This window comes from Zootoca vivipara, chromosome 8 (assembly GCF_965207765.1).
Source record: "Zootoca vivipara chromosome 8, rZooViv2.hap1.1, whole genome shotgun sequence".
In the NCBI taxonomy this organism is placed as follows: domain Eukaryota; kingdom Metazoa; phylum Chordata; class Lepidosauria; order Squamata; family Lacertidae; genus Zootoca; species Zootoca vivipara.
Genome location: NC_142591.1, coordinates 53366136 through 53389915, shown reverse-complemented (window position 1 = coordinate 53389915; position 23780 = coordinate 53366136). Strand labels below are relative to the sequence as shown.

General features: G+C 41.8%; 1 protein-coding gene across 5 annotated transcripts; it reads right to left on the bottom strand.

The window, feature by feature from the left end:
* Positions 1–615: 615 nt before the first annotated feature.
* YTHDF3 (YTH N6-methyladenosine RNA binding protein F3) lies at positions 616–23611 on the bottom strand. 5 transcript variants are annotated; one of them, XM_088676312.1, is made up of 6 exons: positions 23304–23611; positions 21539–21563; positions 20148–20263; positions 12126–12211; positions 7659–9248; positions 616–1758 (listed from the first exon to the last, which is right to left on the bottom strand). In XM_088676312.1, the coding sequence occupies exons 5-6, from the start codon at positions 9228–9230 to the stop codon at positions 1735–1737; spliced, it is 1596 nt and encodes a 531-aa protein (XP_088532438.1). In that variant the 5' UTR covers positions 9231–9248; positions 12126–12211; positions 20148–20263; positions 21539–21563; positions 23304–23611; the 3' UTR covers positions 616–1734. The 5 variants fall into 5 exon arrangements, with proteins under 5 accessions (XP_088532438.1, XP_034982136.1, XP_088532441.1 ...); XM_035126245.3 differs by having other exon boundaries at positions 20148–20234; XM_088676315.1 differs by lacking the exon at positions 23304–23611 and adding an exon at positions 22916–23134.
* Positions 23612–23780: the final 169 nt, after the last annotated feature.

Below are 23780 nucleotides of genomic sequence, written 5' to 3'. Positions count from 1 at the left end.
AATGTTACTTATTTGGAAGGAAGTTGCACATAATTTAAAGGAATTCCATCCAAGTATACAGAGTAACCTTTAGTTAAGTAACACAAGGGGGTGATGACCAATGTTATATACTCAGAGCAGAGCCACTGAAATTCATGACTTCAGTACCTGAAGTCCACTAATTTCAAGGGGTCTACTCTTGAGTATGGCTTGGATGGTCATCACCCAATGATGTTTCCAAAATTAATGGCAAAATGACTGTCACACCGTGCCAAAACAGCCATATACTCAACCAATTTATGTATAAGAACAGAGCAGCCAAAAATAATGGGATCAAGCAGAGTTTTGATCTCCCCAATACCGTAAGCTTCAGAAACAGACTGCCAGTGAAAGAATCCAGACATGATGTAAATATTTGGGTTTGACGGATACATCAAGCATTCATACAATAGCTATTTTTCAACTTCCCCATATCTGGATTTTGTACTGATCTTCCAAAGAGAAAGCTTTAAGACTCTTCAGTGTTTCATGAAACCAATACAGTTGCTTCACTTTCAAGGCAGCATTCATGTTGGTGTGCAAGTGGAAATTTTAAAATAAAAGTTTAAAAAGTAGCATAGAAAATATTCAGGTGAATATGGTACCTAGGCTTTTATTATATAGCTCTAACAGATAACATGTAAACACATCCATGAGCATACAAACTGAAACCATGGATAAACGTTTATTTCCCAAAGTATTTTGAATTGAAAGAATATCAGACTATAATATTCAGAGCTGGGAACAAACAAAATTTGAGAAACAGAGTATATGCTTGCTAAAACAAGAATTATGTTTATTTAGCTAGTGAATCATCTAGAGGAGTAAATTTTCACTTCCATGATAGCAATCTTTTCAGGCTTGCAAACACCCAGAAATAGGAATTAAAGATTTTAAGTATAGTTATAAAGGTCATAAAAAGTCTGATTTAGACTGAGGTACATGTACTCAAAACTGAGATTGAGTGGTAGCAAACAAACAGTTCCTCAGACAAATGCACTTTTTTCGGTATACATGTTACAGGGAAAAAAAAGGAAATGTGCATTAATTGGTGCGGCCCACCAAGCTGCATATATTAATATTCTCTACACCAAACAGTTTGAAACAAGGGAAATGTCATTCTAATATAATTTCATGTTATAATTCATTTGGCTAAACTGCAGCTCAAAGTTGCTTTGCCATATTAAAAGTTTACTACAATAATTTTCACATGAACATTTAGACTTGAGTTTTACTCCAGGACTAAATATGGCATGATTTTGCTTTAAATTCTGTTGAATAGCTAAAAACTGACAATTAAAAAACTACATCAAAGAAAAATAAGTTGAAGCAATGTGAATCTCACATCATCAAACCACTTATGATGGTTAATTGTTAGTATTTAACAAATTCAAAGAGTTAATGAATCCTTGCATTCGTTCCATCTCCTGTGCCTTAGCTAGGATGCATAATTACAAAAGACAGCAGATACTGGTAAAAGCTTCAGGACAGAAAGTGCTTGACGAAGTTACAGTTCTCAAGTGTGTTTGGTGAGAGAGTATAAGGGCAGATGCACTGATGAGAACCATTACAAGAAGAGTCAATTTTGTGTTAAAGTGTTCAAAGATGTCACCTTAAGCAGGAACAAAGCTTTAAGAACTTCTTCTTAGACATATTAGGCATTTCCAGAGTCCATATCATTAGTGTTGTAATTCTAGCAGGACCATCGGCAAATAGTTATTGTTTGTTTCTATTCCTCTCCTGCAGAACAGAAGAAAGGAAATTTAGTATAGCTCTGTCATAGAAGACTTTTATTCGGTACAAGTGCTATGCGACTATAAATATTTCATAAAAGCATGACATTAGCTTTACAGAAACATTACAGCAATCAGCTGGATTAAAAGTGCAATTCTATAATCCAACCTAAGGGATGCATCCAATGGTGGCTTCCCATCCCCACAGAAACACGTCTTGCTACTGCAAGGTGAGGCATCTAGTTTTCACCAATTGCAGCCCTCTGCATTATATTCCAAAATGTTCCAAAGGGTCTCCAAGCCCAGAGGAATTTTCTCTTGGGAGGGGGTGTCAATGGGTAAGGTGGATCAATGAATATAAGGAACACTTCCACTAGCATAATGCCACTTTTTGACACAAGTCAAACACAACAAATCTTTACAATTCTACTTCATCACAGAAACTTAAATGAAAGATACAAGATGATGCCAAATTGCTTTATAGGGCACAGAAAAAAACTCTTATAAACTGATAATCTCTAAGTTTCACTGTGTTTGGTGGCATCAGTGACACTTCAGAACCCTTGTAGCTTAGTAACATGTAGATACTAGCTATGCAAGGGGTAATTTACAAATGATAAATATCTAGTACCAACATTGTCTTCTAGAACATTTTACCTAAAGTCACGAAGACCTGAATAGCAATTACTGATATAAAGTGCTATACATTGTTGGCATCCGTCTGTCTCAAGAGACAACAAAATGTGCCTCAATGGGATAAGTCAAACCATATGTGTTAGCAGCACCAAGGTGACTTCCCCAGGGCGCAAGCCTAGGCAGTGTGTATGGAGGTCCTGGACAGCCCAGATGACAGGATCCCCCTCTAAGCTTTGCTGATGTGGTCCAAAGGTAAGCTGAGCAGTATGTTTCAGTTATACACTATTGCCTTATTTATTCAACTGATATCCTTTTACTCCCAAAGGAGTCCAGGTAGAATAATAATAATAATAATAATAATAATAATAATAATAATAATAATAATAATAATATATTTATACCCCACCCTCCCCAGTAAGAACCAGGCTCGGGGCAGCTGACATCAATAAAATTACAATAAAATGTAAAAGAAAGAAAAACAATTGAATAAAATGCGGATTAAAATACAATTTAGATTTATTTTTTTAAATGCAGCCTCATTTTAAAATGGCCCAAATCGAAACCAGAAGGGGGGGGGAAACATAGTGGTCAGACTAAGTCCAGCCCAAAGGCCAGGCGGAACAGCTCCATCTTGCAGGCCCTGTGGAAAGATGTCAAATCCCGTAGGGCCCTGGTCACCTGTGAGAGTGTTCCACCAAGTCGGGGCCAGTACTGAAAAGGCCCTGGCCCTAGTTGAGACCAATATAGTCACCTTATGGCTTGGGATCTCAAAAATATTGTTATTTGTGGACTTTAAGGTCCTCCGCGGGGCATACCAGGAGAGGCGGTCCCGTAGGTACGAGGGTCCCAAGCCGCATAGGGCTTTAAAGGTCAAAACCAGCACCTTAATGTGTGATGTTATAACATAGCTACTGATGGAAAACATGTACCCTTTATGAAACATGATTACAGAATTCATGAACAGTTTGGAAGTAGGGTTTCCCGAGAAAATTATGCAAATTTTAGGCTCCTACTACCTAAAGTTGCTGATATTAGCTGACGTGTCACTAGTGACATTTTACTTAACATTTTGAAAATACTTTGTAGTTCAGGAAAGCATGCACATTTTTAATCTGAAGCAGTGTTGGGGAACATTTAGGCTTTCTATTTGGTCCATGAGGTCATTTGGGGGCAAACCTAATATCATGTCATGACATGGAAGAGTTAAAGGGACCTCTTATATTTGATCTAAGTACCACAGTGTTAAGATTGGAGATAAGACCTCTTTGAGAGGAAAGGGCAGCAGAGGGATCTCTCAACTTAGATGGGAGACAAGCTCTTTGCCTTCTCCCCACCCCACCTTCCATTCCAGCACTGGATGGGCAGAATGCTACCTACTATTCTTAAAAGAGCAGTCAGAAGATTTATTTTTTTAAATTAGTACTGGAAATAAAATCCCTTTGACTGAAGAGGCAGATATAATTTTCTAGCCACCCCGAACCTACCGGTAGTACTGGAGTGGGCTCAAAATGCATGTTGTGTGTCCTGCCACATGTGTACATGTGGCTGCATGTATGAGTGTGTGATTGAATTTATGGATGTGTAAGGAAAGGAGTGTGTGTTCACTGTGTGCCTGTTGGAGGTGTGTTTGTTATGCAGGGAGGGGGGACACAGGTATGTGCAATTTCTTCTTTGGGTGGGTCTTGTTTTTTGTTTTAACATGCCACCATGTTTAGAAACAAAGAAAAAGGTGACTGAGGGGCAAGAAGGAAGATATAACAAAGCAAATTTGTGTTTCTGCCTCTCTCAGACTGTGCGCATGATCCTCTCCCCTCTATCGGTTCCTGAACCTACCTCACCCTCTGGGACTCTGTTGCTCTCTCTGGGGCAATGCATACTTGTTTTCCTTCTTTCTCTGGATCTGTGCACGCATAGTTTCTCTTTTGTTGAGGCTGCCTGCTCATCTCTTTCTGGGGTTGCATGTGCAAGCTTTAGTATCTCGACTGGTTTAATGTGAAATGAGTACTTCTTGTCTGGCTCCACCCAGCATGCAAGCCATTTTGTGAATGGGAACAACCCCATGTCAGCCATTTTATAACAGCACCTACTGTATAATACATTCAAAATTCCCAACATGTCCATGGAACCCAACATACTGGGCGCCACTCTAAGCCAGTGCAATATAAAGATAGGCACAGGTTTGATAGAAACACAATTAGTAGCACTAGCATTTCTGTACTGTTCCAACAATCCAGTTACACCCTTTAAAATGAATAGAAACCCAGCAGATCAACCTATTTGTAAAATGTGCTGTTTACATGAGGACAATAGGCAATAATCTTAGCAACTTGGTTGATGATGTACCCCATCTGATTTCAGGTGTCTACAACCACAAGAATAATTCCAAAAGCCATCTTGTAAATAGAACACTGGAACTAGCCTGTATATGCATCTCTAATAGCAAGTGTAATTATCTTAGTAAAAAGGGCTGCATGAAAAACAAAGTAAACACAATCACGTGAAATGAAAGTCAAAGTAAAGAACCATTACAGAAAATTTGTAAACAGAAGAACCAATTAGTATAAACACTTAAGTTGCCATTTTGTATGCAGCATCATTACTAGATTACCCAAGGAATCCTGCTTATTTATGGAGCGTGGCTGGACTCTTCATATATAGGTATACTTTTTTCTTCTCCTCAAACACTGCAAAACTACCTCGGCTTAAAACAAAACTGTTTATTTAGTTCCACGCTGCAGATCCCACCAAAGAAAAAGCAACCATGAGAAGCATAAAAGAAATGAGAACTTGGGTCAAAGAGACTTTTTATTCTTCAGCCTTTTCTTCTGTTCAAGGTTTTGTCACAACTTCAGCTGAGGACCAGACTTAGTGTCCCATTTGCTTTGTTAACCAATGCCATTCAATGTGAATTTAGCTATGGCTGGCTTTTATACCTACCTACAATGCAGCCACACCTGAATCAGAATGCTCAAAGCCACTTTTGATTATGAACTGAACAGATTCTGCCCAACATCTCCTCTGCCACTGAATTCCTTGATTACAAGCAAGTTTATTTTAAGCCTTCTTCAGAACTCCTAGTTAATCCCTAATTAACTACTTGTAACACTATTTTTCTCTCTCCAAACTGCTCCCATCCTACAAACAATGACATAGAATCCTTCTCACCAGCTTCCTATGGAATAAAAAGCTTTCTGTGGTGCACAGAGGAGACCTGGAATGGGGACACAAGATCATGCCAAGCAGTCATTCAGGAGTTAGGATATTTCTCCTGTTCTTAAAGGAGAATCCATCTACTACTTATTTACAATAATTCCTCCTTCCATTTGAACAGTACAGGAGGTTACAAGGTCATACACTTTACACGGCCTTTTCCAGCAAGTTGACTCTATCAGCAGCTAGCAGGGTCTGTAGCTAACAAGAGTAAAACTGAATTACTGTGTTGTGAAATGATGCATGTCTAAAAAGTGTGTCACCAACATGAAAAGTTTGGAAAGCTCTGATTTAAGGTAAGGAGTGATACCTGAATTTGTTTATTTTCATCTTCTTTCTTCATCCATTTTTCCTTTTGTACTGCCCCTAAGAGTCTGTTTAATTTTTATTGTAAATTACAAAAAAAACTCAGGTCTTCATAAATAACATTTGGTATGGGAGAAGATACCGTACCTTGGATTGGGCATGTGCTTACAGCAATAAGTACCTATGGAATAAAGTGGGGTCCACAGGTTGATGGCAAGTGCCTGTATTGCATGTAGAAGAATCCACAATCAACGTCTGCAATATCCCACATAAGAAGGGAGAAGTTTCAGGTCCCTTCCCAACTCTTTATACTCTCCTAAGATAACTAGGTCATCATAAGAATCAGCCCTGGGTTGGGTTAATTTAATTCTGCGTAAATGTTGTTTGGGTTATAGCCAAATGATGCCCCTTTGCGTATGAAAGGCTCTTTGATCCAGCAGAGCCTTCTCTCAGCACAAGGACTGAAGCTGTTCTAAAGGATTCTTCAATCTTGCAAAGCAGGCTGGAGGGCTGCAGAGGGGCCAGGAAAAAGACAATTTTGCCTTGACCCCTGGAAGGTTCCACTGCATCAAAGTGCCTTCCATCAGGAGAAACACATTGCCTGAATACAGCCCTTTCTATTTGTCCTGCCAGGCACATTTGATAAGAAATGTTTCACAAAAAACCAACTACAAAGGGTCAAAACACATTTAAACTCATGTTTAAATGGTCTTGAAAGATCTACATTGGCTCCCAGTACGTTTCCGAGCACTGTTCAAAGTGTTGGTGCTGACCTTTAAAACCCTAAATGGCCTCGGTACAGTATACCTGAAGGAGTGTCTCCACCCCCATTGTTCTGCCCGGACACTGAGGTCCAGTACCGAGGGCCTTCTGGCGGTTCCCTCATTGCGAGAAGCCAAGTTGCAGGGAACCAGGCAGAGGGCCCTCTCGGTGGTGGCGCCCGCCCTGTGGAACGCCCTCCCATCAGATGTCAAAGAAAAAAACAGCTACCAGATTTTTAGAAGACATCTGAAGGCAGCCCTGTTTAGGGAGGCTTTTAATGTTTAATAGATTATTTTATTTCATTTTTCTGTTGGAAGCCGCCCATAGTGGCTGGGGAAACCCAGCCAGATGGGCGGGGTATAAATAATAAAATTATTATTATTATTATTATTATTATTATTATTATTATTATTATTGACATTTTCTTTTTCTTTCTTATGCATCTCTATGAGAAGCAAGTCCTACTGAGTTCAATGGGACTCACCACCAAGTAAATGGGCATAGGAAAGCAGTCTAAATTCCTTTAAAAAAACAAGCTCTGAATTTCTGTGTTATGTGGCTTTTTCTATGCATCTAAAAAAATTGTAGCTATTATAACAGCTGAAAAATGTAGACATCACAACTTCCATATACATATTTTTTGTTTTAAGTGTCACAAAACTAAACAGGCAACAAAATGATTTAAGGAACAAGTACAATTTGCTACTGAAACCATTAAAATACATATTTTCTCAATCTACTGCCCACGAACTTCAGTTACTTGGCTGAAGGTTTTAATGCAGAACTAAAATGCTATGAAGAATGGAAAATTGTATTTGCAAATGTGCTTGCAAGGAAGTGTTGCTGAGTATGTTACATGCCTTGGCCTTTACCATCTAAACCCATTTCTAATTATTTTGTTTTACATATTAAAAAAACCAAGCTGATCTGTCTTTTAAAAAACCCAAACTCCCAAAAGCATGAAAACAGTTTATTATAACATTAGATTCTTACCCTACGCATGGCTTCCTCCTCCTCTTGACGCTTTTCATAATGTGCAAAGTCATCAAAGATTGAGGTGGTATGCTTGAAAGTAGCAATTATTTTAAGCACTTGCTTGGCTTTTTCTAGGGGTACTTCTTGAGTGTCCCTCGAGTTGGTAACTGGTTTGTTGTCATTGTTTTCCAAGCGAATGTGCCGCAGCTGGTTGTTTGGAACGTCTTTAACAAAGATCCACTTAACATCAAACTTCCCCTTCCATTTATCCTGAGACCAGACTCCAGCATATGCATTGTAGTCCACCACAGACTTCATCTCGGCTACTCCGCAGAAGTGTCCACTGCCATTCACACTGAAAAGTAAATAGAGTGGGCCTTTTCCATTCAGTGAACGGTAGGCAGCATCCAAGCGCTTATTACCATGCTCAGTACTACACCAGATAGAATACTTAATGGAGCGGTGTATATCATCCTCTGAATAGCTTTTGATGATAAACACACGACCATTCTTCAGATTCCAATCAAAGTCTTTGGGATTATAGTTATTTATGGCCTTTAGTTTCTCCAATACTGGGTGCACTTCTACACCAGAAGGTGAAGAGCTAACTGGTATAACACCTATACCATAGTTTTCATTGCCGGCTCCATTGCTCTGATTGAAGCCTACACCCCTATTGCGAGGAGCCACCCAGCGATTTTGCAGCTGTTGCTGCTGCTGCTGCAGCTGATGAGGCTGAGCCTGTTGCTGAGGTCCTTGTGGCGGCGGAGGCGGAGGCTGCTGCTGAGGCAGTTGGCTTTGCACCATTGGAGGAGGCTGAATTAATGGCTGAGGCTGCTGCATTATAGTCTGAGGAGGCAGTACTGGTTGGGTTGGGGGAGCTTTTACCACAGACCCTTTGTCATCCCAAGTTCCAATATTCATGTTGTGTTTTATAGGGGGGGGTGGTACCGCAGGGCCCCCAATTCCCACATTACCTTTAGGCTTAAGTTTTGGCTGAGGCTTAGCAGGCTTCCTAGCAATGGCAGCCCATGAGGTTGGTTTAGGTGCTGAACTGCTAACCGCAGGCACACTATTTGCTGCAATGCTTGTCATACCTGTACTACTCAGAGCGGAACCAACTGTTTTCGTCACAGCGACTGTCATATCACCGCCAATTTTCAGTCCAGTCATGCCTTGCTCAATGCTGCTAATACCAGGCACCTTGTTCAATGTATCATTGCCAAATCCAGCCTGTCCATCGGCTATTGCTCTACCAAGAGAGCTAGGTGGGTAGCCATAGCTGCTGCTGTAAGCAGAGCTTTGAGTCGATTGTCCCTGAGATCCACTTGTCCCCCATGTTGAGAAATCTGCATTCCCAGGGAAAAAATTAAATCCATGCTGACCAAGGAATGGAGGGGTGTTTCCTAAAGCCCCAGGTTGACTAAAGACACCATCAGGGATGTAGTGGTGTTCACCATTGCTCATCTGTCCGTAAGTTGTCAAGTATGGCATTGGAGGATCTCCTGCTGTGGACCATGCCGCTTCACCCAGTGAGTACGGAAATCCAATGGATGGAGCATAATAACTAGGCATGTATGGGTCTGACATTGGTGGATAGCTATTATTCTGCAGGAAAAAATATCAGTGTAAGAATCATTCTATTGCTACATCTACATTATTTGCCATAACTATGCATTTATGGACATCTGAAGCAAATTTCCAACACAGTTAGTTAGAATTTTAAACAGGGGGAAAAAATCAAGCAGAAAGATCTAAGAGAGATACCTTCGTTATCTTTAATCTCACATACAAAACCAAAGTAATTACAGCCTACATCATTTTAATTAATATGACACAATTAAAAGTGCTTGGAGCAATTAAAATTTTTCTCTTACATCTCCAAACAGGAGTGCTTTTCCTGTTTTTATCTGGGTGTCATTTTATCTCTTTTATTCCTATAAGCAAATTCCTGTCATATTTCTAGGCCTCCCTCCCTCTCTCCTGCGCTGAACAGCTGATCAAAGCTTCAGTACTGACCATGACCATTAGCCCAACATGTATGTGTACCAACGTTCCCCTGAGAAACCTGCCTCTGGTGTATAGATAAGGTTCAGTGTATATATTTAACAACTCATCATGTTCCTTGCCAAACTGTAAATAAGGTCACCCTGCACAGTGAAAAGGAACTTCAAGGACTGATAAGCCCCATCACTTGAAACCAGGGGTAGCTAACCTGAGGTCCTCAATATGATTTTGGACTCCCAGCTCCCACCAGTCAAAGACAGCATGACCAATGGTCAGAGATGATAGCCCAATAACATCTGAAAGGCTATAGTTTAGCTATACTATACTATACTATTTGTTGTACAAAATAAAAGAACACCTCTATATGAGCAAACAAGGAAGTTTTTATAAGTGTGAGGGTTCCTTATGGGTGGCCATGTGCCACACATGACTAGCATTTGCAAGCAAGGTAAAAAACATTTGCTGGTTTATTTGGTCCAGATCCAATTCCTAATTCACTTAGCTTGCTCTGATTGTTCAATCTTGAATCAATATTTTAATGTTCTGTGTTCAGCATTTTGAGTCTTGTCACTATTATTTTCCCAATTAAAAAAAAATAGAAAATTGAATTATCTGCTCTATGTATATATAAAGAATATTAAACTCCAAAGTTTGCATAAACTATGCCACCCTTGGCGTAGCTGGATTCTTCCATTTGCAAAAGCAACCAGTACCCAGCAGAAGCTTTCCAGTAGAGGGAGAGATGTGATTTTTGCCCCTGTAACTGCCACACTTTTCCAGAGAATCAGCCAAGCCTCCAAAACAGCTTTTCAGGAAAAGGCAGAGGCAAGGAGAAATCAGCAGTCACTTCCCAGTACAGAGCAAAACTGAAATCCAAGAATGGATCAAACCCAAAAGGTTTTATCAGCTCACTCATCTACAAGTGTCTGTTTTTCAAAAGGTTGTTTGAGTGCTGGATCAAGTAATGTACAGTATGTTCTTGCCCAGCAACTGACTGGCTGCAAGGCCATTTGACACCAAAAGGAACTGGCCCAATAAAAAGCACCACATATTCTTTGCATTTCTTACTCACCATGCAAATTTAGGCATACAAAACCACTATCAACTGTACAGGTTGGGCATAAGGATATAAACTGTTTCTCCCATCATAGTACACACATACAAAATGATAGAAATACCACTTTCTTGCACTTTCTTTCCAAATACCTTGCCCCAAAGCCTCTCAACATCCATGTTCTGGAAGAATCCTTGTTGGACTTGAAACTCATGTAAGAATTCAGAAAGGGAACAGAAAATAAAAAGCTAACCAAAGGCTGAATCATAAGAAAAATGACCGGACTATTAACTCCTTCTCCATCCCACTCCAATTCCAACTGCTGAAGGAAATAGTATGGGATGTAGCACTGTAGGCTGCTACAAGAGTAGGGCATCAGATTTGTGTATTTTATCTTGTCATCCTGGAAATGCTATTGAAGGTCAATTTTCAAATATTTTAAATAAATCAGCCTTTTCTATGCAGAAAAGTCCTATGCAAACAGATGTAGTCATTTAGGGCCTACCCACCACCACCCTGGGTCTTGAAAAATCATTTCATTACAGCATTAACCCTTTTCAGTTATAGTTTGCACAAAGTTCAGTTAGGAGGAAAACAGTAACTCTTAAGACACCTGACAAAAAAGGAAGAGTTGGTGGACATAACAGAGGTGTTCAAGATTATACATTGAATGAAGAAAGCTGAGTAGCCTTCTCTCTCATATCCAATGAAGCCTACTGTTTAAAGTTTTTTTAATTTTAAAAACTTTATTTTTTACTGTTTAAAGTTTCAGGATACACAAAAGAAAGTACTTCTTCACAGCACGTAGTTAAAATAAGGAATTCATTTCCACAATATGTAACCATGTCCATCAAACTGGATTTTTTAAAAAGAGGATTAGACCAGGCACCCCCAACCTGCGGCCCTCCTGATGTTTTCGCCTACAACTCCCATGATCCCTAGCTAACAGGACCAGTGGTCAGGGATTATGGGAATTGTAGTCCAAAACATCTGGAGGATCGAGGGTTGGGGATGCCTGGCTTAGACAAACTCATGAAGGATAAGGTTACTAGCCATGAGGGCAACATTCTACCTCACTGTTTGAGATAGCAAGTTTCTGAAATACCATTTGCTGGTAATCATAGATGGGCAATTGATGTCATGTTCATGTGCTGCTTATGGACTTCCCACAGGCATCTGGTGATCACTGTGAGAACAGGCCATTAGACAAAATGTGTCTTGTGCCTGATCCAGTATGGTTCTCATTCTTTAATTTGGGTTTAATACAAAATGTGGAATTTACAGCTCTAAAACATGTTGTGTCTCTTGCTTGGGACGTTAAAACTTGAGATGCCAGAATTGTGCCATCTGCTGAGCAAAGGAATAACCAACTAAAAACTATACTCACTAGCTTACAAAAAAGGTGTATTCTTGTAAATACTCACCTGATTTGTCTGGCTACTTAGATATGGCTCAAAATCATCATCATTTACTGCATCCTTTTGATGAATCGAACCGTTTTGCACTGAAACTGAAACATAACTGAAATTAGACATCTTCTAGAAGTCCTATGCCTAACTTTTTAGTTGTTAAAAACACATGATGGGAAAAAATGTTTCAAAACCAGAATATTTCTTTAGCAGGCAGCAACACACTACTAGCATCTTAGAATTCAAAAAACCAATAGCAGCCTATGGATGCCATTCGACTTTGCTGTCTGTTGGGTGTTTTTGCTGCTGAAATTTTTGTTACTCTTTTATTGGGTTGCTGTATAACTTTTGGTAATGCATTGCTCCTTTCTGATTTCATGGCGTGCTTTGTACTTTTATATTCTGTAAATCACCTGGAAACCTTTGATGTATCAAACTGAATATTATTATTTAAGTTATCAATGAAGTTAACCCAAGACCAACTTGTAGAACTTAGTCAGCCCTATTGAATTAGAAGAACATCAAACAGGTGAATTTGAAAATATGGCATAAAATAAAATGTTAAAAAATGTACCTGCTGGGTACATTTGAGTGTAGTGTACATATTAAGATTAGATTACCACTATATGAAGCCTCTCAACTAGGGCTCCAAAACTGGTTTGTAGTACACATTGTGATAATTGTTTCATAATATTTGAGCTGGCAATATATCGCAAATCACAATGTGTGTAAGGACTAGGTGATATCTGGTTTTCAACATCATGAGAACTCACCAGCTAAATATTGTGATAACTCACTAGCTAAACACTGCAATGTTATCAGCAGCTAAGCCTCACAATATCACCAGCTAAGCATTGCAATCTACCACAATTTCTGAAATAAGGGTGGAACTATACAGAGGCAAACAGGACAATGTCCTGGCAACTGCTAGTACTTAAGGGACTAATGCAGATAGTCCCATATTATTTGTTATCACTATGACTCCTCACCATACTTTGGATTGTACTGAATACCACAATTTGGTAGCCAATCCCAAAACCAAGTGTCTTGTTTGGATGCATTTTGACTTGCCTGCTGCTGAAAGTGACCATGAAGTGATTGATAATATCATTTATTAGTTTTAGACCCTTAAGTAGTAGCAGATGCCAGGACATTGTCCTGTTTGCCTCTGTGAGTTCCTTCCTTATTTCAGATGTTGCGATATATTGGGATGTTTAGCTGGTGATATACTGCAATATTGATAACCCAGCCGTACTCTCAACAGAAACAAGGTAATTCAGAGGAGTGCACTTTTTGTCTAGTTATATGTATTAAAACTGTTGAAGCTCTATGGATTCATATGCAAGCATAAATATTAGATTAACTGCTCTGTTCAAATAACTTCAACTAAACACTTTCACATAAAATCTTCTGCAGGTACTTAGCTGGCATAATTTTCCAGTATAAAATATTAGGACACTAAACCAGTTTTCCTGCCATCCTAAGGGGACAGTGCAAATTCAACACCTCAACAGATGGGAAATCTACAGAAAGCAGGCAACTCTCCATAGTTAAGAATGGAATCGTCTAAAAAGTGCTTGGCTGTTGAAATATCACTTCTAACATAGCTAGAAACAATATAGTATATTGGCAGCAATTGTTCACTTCAAAAATGAAATTTGTAGACACCTTTATTAATAGAGCTCTATGCTGAGTACTGTATACAAAGGTTTTCTACCTGAAAATAGCAAAAATGCATGCAAACATTTTTAGTAAGCCAGTTCTAGTTAAATTCATGCAAATGAAATGGAAAAAGCAACACAGACTAGCTCTACAGATTAATCATTCTCTCATATATATAAAGGTAAAGGTAAAGGGACCCCTGGCCATTAGGTCCAATCGTGACCGACTCTGGGGTTGCGCGCTCATCTCACATTATTGGCTGAGGGAGCCGGCGTATAGCTTCCAGGTCATGTGGCCAGCATGACAAAGCCACTTCTGGCGAACCAGAGCAGCACACGGAAATGCCGTTTACCTTCCCGCTGTAGCGGTTCCTATTTATCTACTTGCATTTTGACGTGCTTTCAAACTGCTAGGTTGGCAGGAGCTGGGACCGAGCAACGGGAGCTCACCCCGTCACAGGGATTCGAACTGCCGACCTTCTGATCAGCAAGCCCTAGGCTCAGTGGTTTAACCCACAGCGCCACCTGTGTCCCCTCATATATATATCCCCATCCTATTTCCTGCTTGTATGTTCCTACTGTTCTGTGCAACAGAATTAGAGCACAGGCACAGCTTTCAAGGTAGACATGCACACACAAGCTAGAACTTTGCTTGGCATGACCTACTTTTCCAATAATGCAACATGAATCTGGTTTTGTTTACATTGTCAGCAACAGGGTTCTCACCCCACCCCACAGAGCAATTCCTAATACCAAGTACAAATAACGTATTTGCAAAGAGCAATGGTAATACTTCTTTACATGTGAGCTGACAACCCAGGACCTCTACAGGTGCACTGCAGTAAGCCTGCCACATAAGCAGTCACAATAAAAGCAGGTTTTGTGCTTGACAGTAAACAAGACCGAGAGATGTTCTGAGCATTTAAAACAAACTCAGTAACTACGGTATGATGGACTCATGAGAACTTAGGTTTCCAATTTCACATTGCAGAAACACAAAGCCCAGCTGTATTGTGTAGCAGCTCATCATGAGGTCAAAACAACTACATATAGATATATATTAGTAAGAATATGGCAGCTTAGTTTTTTTTCTGGGGGAAAATTATGCCCTGCACACACACAGGGTGGGAAACAGTGCAATAATTTTTTGGGACGACGACGACAAGGGCACTTAAAGACCCTCAGGATTTCCTTGCATTAAAAACCCCCTCTTACCTTCAGGTCCTTCACATCATATGCAAAGTAACTTGTGAAATGTAATTTGTATTCACTGTGTGTTCAGAGCTTCGTGGTGTTTTTAATTTTGCTTAGAAGAAAAACAACCATCTGCCCTATGCATTTCACACAGATTTTTCAAGGAGCCAATGCACCTAATAAAATTTGTACTTTGGCTAGTTACATTGTTATTCATATTTGTATAAAGAACATAGGTTCTGCAGAACTGAAGACTGCAGCTGAAAACTAGTATCCTTTAGACAGCTATTTCACTTAACTGCAGAGTAAAAAAACCTCAAACTAGACAACAGCAAAACACCGCTTCCTGTGGATGAGATAGTCACACCTAAAAGCAACAGGAGTTATTCCACATCCAAAACCTTTCCTGCCACAAACAAATTTCCATCAATCTATCTTTTAAGAGTCCATTCTTTCCTGCATCTCCCTCATTTGTCTCCCATACTCTAGGGCAGGCATGTCCAACAGGTAGATCGTGATCTACCGGTAGATCACTGGACATCTGTGGTAGATCACCAGTAGATCAGTGGCTCCCCCCAAAAAAAACTTTGGCTCCCCTAAAAAAAATCTCAACACCTTTGCCCTACACCCCTAAAATGACCTGAACCACCAAAAATAGGGCTTTCCTTCCTAAAAGAAAAGCTCAATGTCGCTTTCCTCCTTCCTAAAGAAGCTCAACAACTTTTACGTGAACCCCCAAAACAGGGCTTTCCTTCCTAAAAAAAAAAAGCTCAACTTTGACCTGAACCCCCCAAAAGGGGGTAGATCACTGCCAGTTTTGAACTCTGTGAGTAGATCGCAGTCGCTTGGAAGTTGGCCACCCCTGCTCTAGGGGAAGGAAAGATGAAGTAGCTTCATCAGATCCTCTGAAAAAACAGTGCCATTCAGTAAGTCTACCGTCTTCCACTTTTGAAACCCTATTCAATGTTACATAACAAAAAAAAGCTCAACAACTTTGGCCTCCCCCCCCTTCCAATGACAATAAGTAGATCACTGCCAGCTGTTTTATACTGGGGTAAATCGTGGTCTAAACTAAACTCCACATTCTTTCCTCATTTACTTCTGTGTTCATTAGAAAAGGTGAAACTTTTGTCCATGCCCAAAACATTCCCTTAATGCTACTAGATTCTCTGAGCATTTGTCTTTTTTGTTTGTTTTTGAAAGTGCCACTTTCACATGAAGCAGACAAAGTTATAGAATACCTCAAGAAGGAAGTGAACAGAGAAGACAGTAAGCCAGCAAGCCGGAAATCCACATTCACAGCAGATGATGTGCCCCACCCCCGCAATTCCTGTTGCAAAGATTTAAATGTTTTGAAAACACTAATTTTATCCCCAAATATATGCAAAATAAGGAAATGTGACATTTTAGTTCATTAGTACAATACATTCCAAATGTGACTGCAGAAGCAAGAGGAATGTGGTGAGGGAGAAAGAAGGGCCTTTACTTTTGTTCAATTGGGGCTCTGCAGCCCTGGAAACAGCAATGGGCTGGATAACAGTCAATGAAGCTGAATTGTAGCAAGATGGAGATCCTGTAGGTGACTGGTTTCCAAATCCAGAATGTAGGCACTTCGTCTGTTCTGTATTTGTCTGCTGCATTCCATCCGAAGGAGCCGGAACAAAGTATGGGGGTGCTCCTGTACCTATAGTTGTTACTGGAGTCCCATGTGACTACAGCAGCAGGGACCACCTTTTACCAGCTTCAGTCATTACTCCAGTTTATAGCCAATCCTGGCCAAGGACAGCCTGACTACAGTGACCCATGCACTGGAATAGAGTGTGGTAATGTGCTCTCTGTGGGTCTACCCTCAAAACTGGTCTGGAAGCTGCAGTTAGCACAAAATGTAGTTGCTAAGTTACTGGCCATGAGAATGCAACTCCACCGTTAAAGGAACTGCACTGACTGCCAATTTGCTATCAAGCCATATTTCAGGATTTGTTATTAAACTGCCAGTCCTTAAACCATTTGGAACCAGGTTATCTGAGAGAACGCTTTTCTCTAGATAAGCATGCCCTGCCAGTAAGAACATCTGCAGAGGCCCTTCTGATTGTGCCACAGCCTGCAGATAACATTAACCGGGACATGGGCCTTTTCTGTGACAAGAGTCCACACTCTGGAATACCGCCCCCCCCATAAGAAATGTGCCAATAGTGGTGCGATTCCACTGCTTTTTTGTTTGTTTTATATAGCTTTTGGTGGATATGGATTCCAGCGGCTATGGATTTTATGATATTGCTGCATTGAGTTGCCCGGATAACATGTAGTATTTAAATATCTAAATAAACAGATGCAGAAAAACTCAAAACCTTCTCCAATGTCTCATCAGAAAAAAGACAGCCATTTCTCCTGTGACTAAAGTGATAACATGTTTGAAAGGAGACCAACCCTGTCTTGGAAAAGAGGGAGTCACATACCGTGTTTCCCCTTTTTTAAGACACCGTCTTATAACTTTTTTTCCTCAAAAAAACACAAGGTGTCTTATTTTCAGGGGATGTCTTAATTTTTTATTAGGTTTTTATTTTATTTTATTACGGTACCTTCTGTTGCTCGTTGGTCTTATAAGGCAGACAGGAAGGGTGGAATTTGCAGAGACTGGCTCTCGGAACACAGGAAGGGAGGAAAGTGTAGTCGGTACCTTATGACAGGCCGCTGGCTCGGGGCGCTGCTTGGCGCTGCAGCAGCTGCCGGTTCCGGGTGCCAAGGCCATGCAGCCCACAACATTCCGGCGGGGCAGAAGGGGGCCAGCAGCGCTCCCGTCACCGTCCGTTCGGTGCCGAAGCCGCGGCCTGAACCTGCGCACGCGGGAACCGGGCAGGTCCCGCGCCAGGGTAGCTTGGTGCTTGGGACGCGCCGTGAGCGGGTGTGTGAAGCGATGGCGCGAGGCTCCCCCAGCTCCAGCCTAGGCAGGGATTTTGCTAAGGCGAAGCCTTCAAGGAGCCAGGCTTGGGCGGCTGGCTGGCGGGGGCTCGATCGCACAGCGGCTGAGGAGGCAGGGCGGGAGTGGGGTGGAATCTGAAATGGCCCAGTCGTGGGTGGCAAGGCGGATTGGGAGCGGGGCGAGACGTTGCCGGCTAAGCTGCTGGGCTGCTCCGGCACAACATGGCTTTGAGGGAGGGGCGTGATGGCTTCCGCGGGGGTCAGCGGGGCCCTCGGCAGCTGCGCTTCTCACGCTTCCTCTGTGTGGAAGGTGGTGCTGCAGAGCCCAAGGCGGGAGCTGGGAGAGCCTCTCCGAAGAACTGTTCTCCCGCGCTTAAACAGAAAGAGCTCAGGCGGACCAAACCAAAGGTCCCTCCAGTCCAGCACCTTGTTTTTAAAAGCGGCTAGAAAAAAAAGCCGTCCGTTGCTCCAGAGGCGCGGAAGGGGCAAGCAGCGCTCCCGCCGCCACCCATTGCCCCGGCGGCACGGAAGGGCCCGCACGCCTCCCGTTGCCGCTCAGCCTTGGGCCATGCAGCCCACGACACTCCAGAGGCACGGAAGGGGCAAACAGCGCTCCCGCCGCCACCCATTGCCCCGGCGGCACGGAAGGGCCCGCACGCCTCCCGTTGCCGCTCAGCCTTGGGCCATGCATCCCACGACGCTCTAGAGGAGTGGAAGGGGCCAGCAGCGCTCCCGCCTCCATCCGTTGCCCTGGCGGCACGGAAGGGCCAGCGGGCCTCCCGTCGCCGCTCAGCCTTGGGCCATGCAGCCCACAATGCTCCAGAGGCGCGGAAGGGGCCAGCAGCGCTCCCGACGCCGGGGGGTTTCCCTGTCCGGGCGCTCGGCCCGAGTGGAAAAAAGTCCTGGGAAGAGTGGGGAGGCTCCCAGCGCGGCTCGCCTGGCAACGCGCTCAATTCATGCACCCCCTCCCACATGGTCTCAAACCTCTCCGAGGTATGTCTTATTTTCGGGGTATGTCTTACGCTTCGCACATGCCTAGAAATCCTGCCATGGCTTACTTAATGACTACGTATTAAAAAAGGGGAAACACGGTACTAGCAATTCTCCTCAAATAGTAAAATGTGCTTTAAAAGGAATTATGAACTCAGAAACAGTTATCAGCCAGTACAGTATAGTGAAGTTCTGTATGTATTAAGGTACAAACAATTTCTGCTGCAAAATAAATTTGTGTCCTTCTCTAACTGAATTCTTGAATTGCAAGTTGAATCTTAATAATTACATCATTTGATTTACAGGAAAATACATGCTATATCCAGTTACCAACAGTGTATTTCAAGTACAGTTTTATGTTTCGTGTCTCTCCTCTTTGGAATGGGGAATACACCACTAAACCCAAGGTGTCACTACCAGCAAATGAATGTCTTATTCAGTGACGTATGTACAACTAAGACCACAATTCTATGCACACTCAAATGGGAATAATAAATTTGTCAGTTTATAAAAAATAAAATATTTGCACCCTATTTTGCTGTATGAAGCTTAGTGATATTTTGCCATTACCACAACCCTTTGAGGTAAGTTAGGCTGAGACACAATGCCAGTTAGCTTCGTAGATCAGCAGTGATTTCAACCTCACATGTAAGTCCAATGCTCTAGCTGCTGTACTGCACAGACTTTCAATATGTTCCTTAATAAGATTATAGATTCTCATTCTCTGAAAAGTTTTTTTTTAAAAAAAAGTAGGGAAAAACAGCTACTGGAGATACCTTAGAAATAGTATGGCTTGTCTTGTGACAAGGCACAATTGAAAGTGCTTAATCTTTAGCACAAGGCTCTTCTCATCTATAAGTGCCTAAACCATGGGATTTTTTTTGGATGCTGGCGGCTAACATGTTGCCCTGAGAAACCCCAACAAACGAAATAAGGTGAGTAACAATCAGGACAGGCATCTCAATTAGGGGCACTCCAGTTACAGAATAGCCTACTAAGGCTGCTTACGTCCCAGGGTAAAGATCAGGCCTTTTAAATAACTTGTGTTATCTGGGCCTTTTAAAAAAAAATCAATGCTTTTAACTTTGGCGTTGTGGTGAGTTTTGTTTTCTTGTATTCATTATGCTTTTGATGGTATGCCTTATTCTTTATTTAAGTTGTTTTTATCTTTACCATAAGTCCTGAGAACTTTGTTATGGATCAGCATACAAAAGTCATTAATATTAAAGACCACTAAACCAAACAGGAGTTGATTCTAAGTAAATATGCATACCTAAAATACAAGCCTTCAAGCACAGGATGGGGGGGGAGAAGAGAACCAGAGTAGGGGAGTAGCTGAACTGCTGGTTAGAGATCTTTCCTGCCGAGACAAGATTCAGTCTAGGTTCTCTTGTAGATATTAACGTGATATAATGGAAACAAAAAAAAACTTTACATTGATTGACAAAGCAGATTTGGACCATATCTGGGGGATTTAAAGGGGAATTCCCTTTTGCGATTGGAAATTTATTCATACAATGTTGGCAAGTAACCCTATCCACTGGCAAGTTTACTTCTTTGCTTGTCTTTACTCTATGGAAAATTAAGTACACTAAAGTATCCCAATGAAGATGTGATGTAAAGTGCACATGTGCAACAGCTAAGATTTTAGGAGTTCAATAACTGAACAGTTCTCAATATTTGAGAAAGATTGATCCTATGGATACCAATACAATTTGATTGATCCTATGGATACCTATGACTAGGTACCTGCCTATGACCATATAATGTTTAGCAATCTTTGCCTCTCACTTCTAACAAAATGGAGTCCTTAACTCTCCCATGTATATATTTTAGCAGTATGGCTATATGCAAATGCTCAATTTTTTAAAGAGCTGCCAAAAGCTTGGGATAAAGAATACACTAAAGATTAAAGCATACCATGCTATCCTGTATGCAGAGATAAATGACATGCTGATAATACTACATTCAATTTTTGTTTCATTTGCCAGTATGTATCACAGTTTATCAAAATTCTCATGCACATATGCTCACCACTCATCATCAGTTTAGCACACTTGCTACTAGGCTAAATGAAGAACCATTCCTACAATATTATGCACATAAGCACAATTATTAACCCTTCATATACAGAAACATTTTTGATGGTTTTTCACTACCTTTTTGTTCTGGCAAGTATTTAACTGTCTTCTTGTTTTATGGTCTTCTTATAAGCTCATAAAGTGCACTGTTGCTTATCTGCTTTTATTGGAATTTTAATGGCTTTACGTTTTGCTTTCTGATTTAATTTTTAACTGATTTCAATAGGTCGTACTACTCAGAGTATGATTCATATATGACTCCATACACTTGGCTGAGTATAAAGCATTCTGACAGCACAATTCTATCTACACATGACTACTCAGATGTTCCACTGAGTTAAACGTAAGTGGGAATAAACTGTTGCAGGATCAACATATTAAGAATGATTTAACACAAAAAACTGTTGGGAAAATCCACTTTATGAAAAAAAATGGTTCACTGTCTGGTGCAGTCTCATGATTACTACTACTACTATATAAACTGTCAGTTGAATGCATCTGCTACACTTAACTGTCTACTACAGAGAAATCATTGAATTTCTCTATTCATGTCAGAGAACCTAACACAGAAGAATCAACTTACCTTTATTTCCCTGTCCTTTAGGTCTCTGTAAGTCATAAAACAAGAAAAACAAACAAACAAAAATTAGAGGAATCAAACATTAAAGTTATCACAAAGCTCAAATAATTTTGGAGATTTTAAGATATCCCAAGATGGTGAAATACAAGCCATTTTATTAAAAAGAAAGAACTATGACAAGTGCTGCAAGCCTGATGCATTCTAAATTCTGTTTATTGGGATTACTGGTAGACTCCCAATATTACTGTACACATTAAGATAACTAGCTACAGTTTACCATTCAGAAACAAAATGGAACAGTCATCCAATATTTATGTGTAGCAGTATAAAAAGTATAATCAGATGATTTTGTAGAAGCTGAACGCTTGACTGTACTATGCCCTCTTTTATTTCTTAAAGCTAAGCATGTATTGCTATTATCAAATCAGTTATAAAAAGGTGCCCGTAAAATGCAAAAAAATATGCAACAAGGACCAATTAGCATGTTCCGGTGAGGTACAGGCCACTCCCATTTTAGGCGCAACCAATATGTGCACAATCGCGCACATGTGCTGAACCCAGAAACGTTATAAAGGCGTCATTGAAATGTCACCAAATGGGTAGAACAGGTGTTTGTAGACTTTTTCAATTAGTTTCCGCATAATGACCTGGAACACAACCCCCACACAAATGGGGTGTTGCCTGTACTTTTGCATGGCCCTAGTCCTGTACTTTAAGAATGCTACACTTCAATGCTGAATAAAATCAGAATTGTTACATCAGCTAGCTATATTGCGGACTATACTATTTAGTACATACCATGTTAAAATATTTTTACTTCATTAAGTGCATTTCCCTGTCCCCAAATAAACCTCCCATTACCAACTATTCCTGTTTCCCTCTATTTTCACATACTTTATGACTCTGACCCTGCAATGACTTTCGCAAATTACTCAATCCTGAACAGAATGAAGAAAAACCTGTACTAGCTGAAGAGCCAATACTAAAAGCAAGTATTTTCACAAGTGACACTCCAGGTTTTAAAATGAAACTTGTGCAGACATGGATTCTGGTTTGCAAGATTCCTTCCCCAAGTTAACGTTCACCAGAGACATCCATTATCTGCTATCAGCTGCAAAAATAATGTGTACACAGAGGGAGAGAGGGGAGAAACCCAGAAGGGTGAGACTAAGAGGATCAAGACTAGAAAAACAATCATGGGGAGAATTGGTGAAGGATTTTTTGGGGGGGGGGGGGTAAGGAGATCAGAAAAGGGCGAAAGAAAGAAAAAAAGTGTACATGGAATAGCTGCATGAAAACAAATAAGCAGATACGGAAACAGGCATGAAGACATGCCATCAATAAATGAAACGCAAAAAAACAGAACCGCGAGAACGTTACAAGAGGCGGCTGCACTACGAAGGTGGTTTAACGGTGGCCGTAAGGATCCCTCCAAGTCCACTTGCGAGGGAAAACCGAAGGCGGCACAGGAAAGCGGACAGAGAGCGAAGCTGGCGCGGAAAGCGAAGGCGCCCCCGGAGAGGCAAAGGCCTGTTCGTGAAGAGAAGCAACGGGTTTGCCTCACGGCCTCCGCGGGGAGGCCCCAGGCCGAGCGGCTCCAGGCCTGCGGAGGGGGCGGGCCTGGGAACAGGGGAGGAGCCGCACGGCCTCGGATGTAGCGGGCGCGGATCCCCGCTATCCCCAGAGGAAGGAGGGCGGGACGCGGTTAGGAAGGGGAGGCCGAGCCATCCTCCCGACCAGGCCGGGCCGGGCCGGGCCGAGACCGTACCTGGTCGACGCTGGTGGCTGACATTCTTCACGGGGAGCCGCAATCCCCTCACCCCGCTCCGCTTGGGCCTCCTCCTCCCGCTCTTCCTCAATTCCCCACCGCCGCCGCTCTCCCCGCCGCCGCCTGACTGTCTCCGCAGCCCGGGCACTTCTAGTCTGGTCGGCGCCTCCGAAAGCAACCAGCTGGACACAGCTCGGCTTCCCTCCCCTGCTCCGGGCTCCGCTTTCCCACAATGGCGGACGCGCTCCGGATCCTACTTCCGCTCCGCGGCGCCCTGACCTTCCGCTCTCCCTCCTCCCTCTGCCACTGACGACATTGCAGCCGACTTTTCCCTTTCCGTCCCCGTCTCCTATCACGTGGTTCCGAAGACGAGGGCGGGGAAAACGGCCGTCGTCGGCGCTCGCGCGCGCTCTCCTTAAATATCCCGTATGTTAACAGCCCGCGCAAATAGCGACGTCTCGCATGCGCGGCATTTGT